A 3,859-nucleotide genomic window follows, 5' to 3' on the forward strand; every position below is an offset into this window, starting at 1 on the left:
ACAAGCCAAGTAGCAGAGAGGAGTGAGAGGAGGGGGTGCGTGGGGAGATGCTCTGCCAGCCAGGCAGGCGGGATCGCTCTGGCAGTGGCTCCGTGTAGCTTTCACTGTCTCCCCACGGAGGGAGCCTTTCTCTCTCTCCAGGCTTCTCCCCTCCACATGAGAGGGAGGGAGAGAGGAGAAGGCAGGAGGCTCCCTTCACACCGACAGCACCCAACTGCCCAACTTCAGACTGACATCTGCAGCGGGCAAACCATGAGGAAGGGGCTCTTTGCCCCTACAGGCACTTCACCTTTGATTTAAAACTTTCACCCCATTCCACAAGGGGCAATGGAGGAACACTACATCTCCAAACTCCACCCGGTAGTGGATTACGGAGCTGGGGTCTTTCTGCTGATCATAGGTGAGTTCTGCCTTCGCAGCCTGCTTGTTTGCTTCAAGCCCAGGAGTGGACATGCCGGGGCTGCCCTGTCTGTGCTGTGGTCAGCACTGGCAGCTCCAGAGGAAGCTGGAGGGAAATGATAGAAAATCAGTTTCCACACAGGTTCCTGCTTATTGCCTTCGAGTCGGTTGGATGCCAGGATTAATCTCCACTCTCAGATTTGCAATCCTTTGTTCCGATGCTGAAGACTTCCCAGCATAAGTTTGTGTCTGTGGTGTCATGAGTGTTCAGAATAAGTTGTCTACTGCTTATCCTGGCATCCCAGCCCCGTGAATTGAGAGCTGAGGCAGCCTGTTCCATGAGGCTGAACAGGGGAGGGCAACTTTGGTCTGACCCTTGCGGGGTGGGGGGGCAATGTCCACTATGCGTGACGAGCAGCTGTGTCTTGGTAGGATAAACTGGTATAAAGTAGCAAAGAGCTTCCAAATAACACTCGTGTTTGTTTCAACTGCCTGCTTGCCCTGCTGAAGGCAGGTTTAAAAGGAAATACAAGTGGGGATATGTACCAGAGTGCTCCGGCATGGCTTTAGCTAAGTGTTTTCTTCCTTATCTCTTTGGTGTGTCTACCCTGGCGATTTGTTTACTATCGGTGTAGATTTGGAGGAGCCGAATAGGTTTAGGTGTGCGATCCAATGAATTTTGGTAAGACCTGAGTACCTTCCTCCCGTTGGTTCATTTGAAAACCCTGGCTGAGATGCATTTAAGACAGACAAGGATATATTGGTATGTGCTTTAGTAGAGAGGCTTTGGACAGCAGTGTTGGGCTTGAGCGTTTCACATCTCACCTCTGCACATTTGTCACTGCACTTGCACTGCACTGTGCTGTCCTATCAGTTGTGCTGACAAAAGAGAGGACAACTTGGGGAGAGAAAAATCACTGTCTGCAAAACAATGGAGCATTTTTCTTTTAATGGAAAGCAGGATGTTTTCTCACATAGAAGTACACAGATGCAGTTCACAGTTTTCTCTCATGCAGTGGGATGGAGGGGAATAGCAGCTGTCATGGTAAAAGAGAGGGTGGGCTTGGATGTCCACCCCTGATGGTAAGATTAAGAGCTACTTCCTCTCAGGGGGCGGTTTAGGGCTCTCACAGAGGAAAGTTGAACTGGATTCATTTTCCTCTGGAAGCCTGAGGATGTCCCAGCCCATGGTTGTCATTTGGCAGGAGACTGCTCTTGCCACCAAGCCACAGGTTGCTATGTGTCAGCAAGCGATCCCCTGCCAAGCCACCATGGGCATCTCTGTGTGTGCAGACATACACCTCCTGAGAGCTCCAGGAACTCTTCAGGAGCACCCAGAGGTGCCAAGTGAATGTGTGTGGTTGGAAAGTGAATGAATGAAGGATGTGGGGTCTTAGATTTGTACCTCTGTTTTGTTTAAGTCTTTCTCCTGACATCTCTGCCCATTTTTGAAATTAGGCCAATGTATTTACTCTGTTTTATTGCATGTGTCTTTATTAATGCCTCTATGAGCATCTTATTATGGGATATCTGTGGGCAAATGAATCCCTTCTACTTTCTCAGCAACAGGGAAACATTACAGAATCTTTTTCTGCTTCTCTATTTCACTTCTAACTTTAGAGGAAAACCTTCTCAGGAAAACCTTTGATCAAGGTGAAGTTCCAGCACAATGTTCTCTTGAAAGAAAAGAGAAAATGAGTTGTTTGCTATGTGTACTGTGGATACTCTTGTCATGACACGTTGAAGCTCATGGCAGATCTGAGTAATGCATATCTGACAGGTCCTTTTGCAAAGCAGTCTTTGCTCTGCTGCATGCCTCTGGCTAAACCACTTCTATGGTCTGTCTCACTGCACTCAGAGACCACCCAAATAGTGTGGGTGTCTGAACTACGGCATATAGCTACTGTGGTCCTTGACCAGCAAGGAACCTGAGCTGCCCAGCCAGCACATGTTCGACTATCAAGGTAGCTCAGAGTCCAGGAGGCTTGTGCTGGGGCTCCGCTGCAAGATGCATTGCAAAGAGGGAGAGCTTTGGGCAGTGGAGGGCACCAGAGGGGAGGAGGGGACAAGCAGTTGGGGACACCTGGAATTTTTTAGTGGGAGGGAGAAGTGGGAATATTACCAGGGAAAACTGAAAGCGGACAGGTCCATTTTACTTGATAGTGTGTTGTGCAAGATCCTATAAGGGAGTGAAGCGAATGGGCGTGGGCTATTCGCATGAGATAGGAACCATGGGTGGATGGCTGGGATGTAGTGCATGGAGAGGGGGGCATGACATGGAAGTGAAGTGCTATAGTGTGGTGACATGAAGCGGCAAGATACGGTCTTCTATTCACGTGACAAAACTTCCCCCAGTCAGTACGGCTGGCCAGCACTACTGGAGGCTGCGAACTGGAACCTGAAGCACTCTTTGCTCTAGCAGGTCCTCAGTGGGTACTTGGCCTGACTGCGAAATCCCTCTCTAGCAGAGAGGCAGGAATTGAAACACAAGAGCTGGCTGGAACAAAACAGTGGATGCTGTGGCAAGGATGTCAAGCTGTAGCAGCTCTCAGAAATGCCACCGTCCAGGTGGCATCTCCTCTCTGCTCTCTAAGAGAACGGTTTCCTTGCCATGAGCTGGAGTGCAAAATTTCATAGCAGGCCATAGCAGACACACACCGGAATGTTGGACTGGGAGCTGCTGGATTCTGGCTAGTCTCCCAGTCTCTCCTGTCTCTAGACTTTAGTCCCAGGTAACCACCAGCATTTTTCACATCCTTTCTACAGGCAGTGGATTTCACAGGTGTGTTAACTGTGTGATATTACTGTCTATGCTAATTCTTCTCTTTCAGCCATCCTGACAATCCTTGGAAACTCAGCCATCCTTGCTACAGCTGTGAAACGTTCTTCCCTCCTCAAGTCCCCAGAGCTGCTTACAGTCAACTTGGCAGTAGCAGATATTGGAACGGCACTCAGCATGTATCCACTGGCCATTGCATCTGCCTGGAACCACGCTTGGCTGGGAGGAGATGCGTCCTGCATATATTACGCCCTGATGGGTTTTCTTTTTGGTGTCTGCAGCATGATGACCCTATGTGCCATGGCTGTGATTCGATTCCTGGTTACCAGTTCACCCAAATCTAACAGTAAGTAATTACGGCTCTGGTAGGCTTGTAGTGGTGCCTTTGGGGTATAATGTTCAGAGAGGTACTTTGTGGAATATGGCATGGAGTATCAGTTCAGTAACTGTAGGAGTAAGCCTCAACTTTTTGTCCTGTATCAAACCCAAACGTTCCTAGAAAGATCTGATTAAGTTCCTTATTAAAAGTGAGGTTTCTCACTTCTCAGTAATACCAAGTGAAACTACCTGAGAGTGGAGAGCCCAAATGTTTTGCTGGACCAGACTGTCTTGTCTCTTCCTGTTTGTGTGCCAGCAAACATACCGCAATTTGAGAGGAAAGAGTATTCTCCTGGCATTCCT

General features: G+C 48.8%; 1 protein-coding gene across 1 annotated transcript in view; it reads left to right on the forward strand.

The window, feature by feature from the left end:
- Positions 1 to 327: 327 nt before the first annotated feature.
- The window catches only part of LOC104496521 (opsin-5-like), a 5,368-nt gene continuing 1,836 nt past the window's right edge, over positions 328 to 3,859 (forward strand). Inside the window, exons 1-2 of the mRNA XM_010139652.1 lie at positions 328 to 400; positions 3,231 to 3,524. Of these exons, the coding sequence (XP_010137954.1) occupies positions 328 to 400; positions 3,231 to 3,524 (367 nt within the window). The remainder of the gene's footprint in view (positions 401 to 3,230; positions 3,525 to 3,859) is intronic.

This window comes from Buceros rhinoceros, unplaced genomic scaffold (genome assembly GCF_000710305.1).
Source record: "Buceros rhinoceros silvestris isolate BGI_N320 unplaced genomic scaffold, ASM71030v1 scaffold3717, whole genome shotgun sequence".
Lineage (NCBI taxonomy): Eukaryota > Metazoa > Chordata > Aves > Bucerotiformes > Bucerotidae > Buceros > Buceros rhinoceros.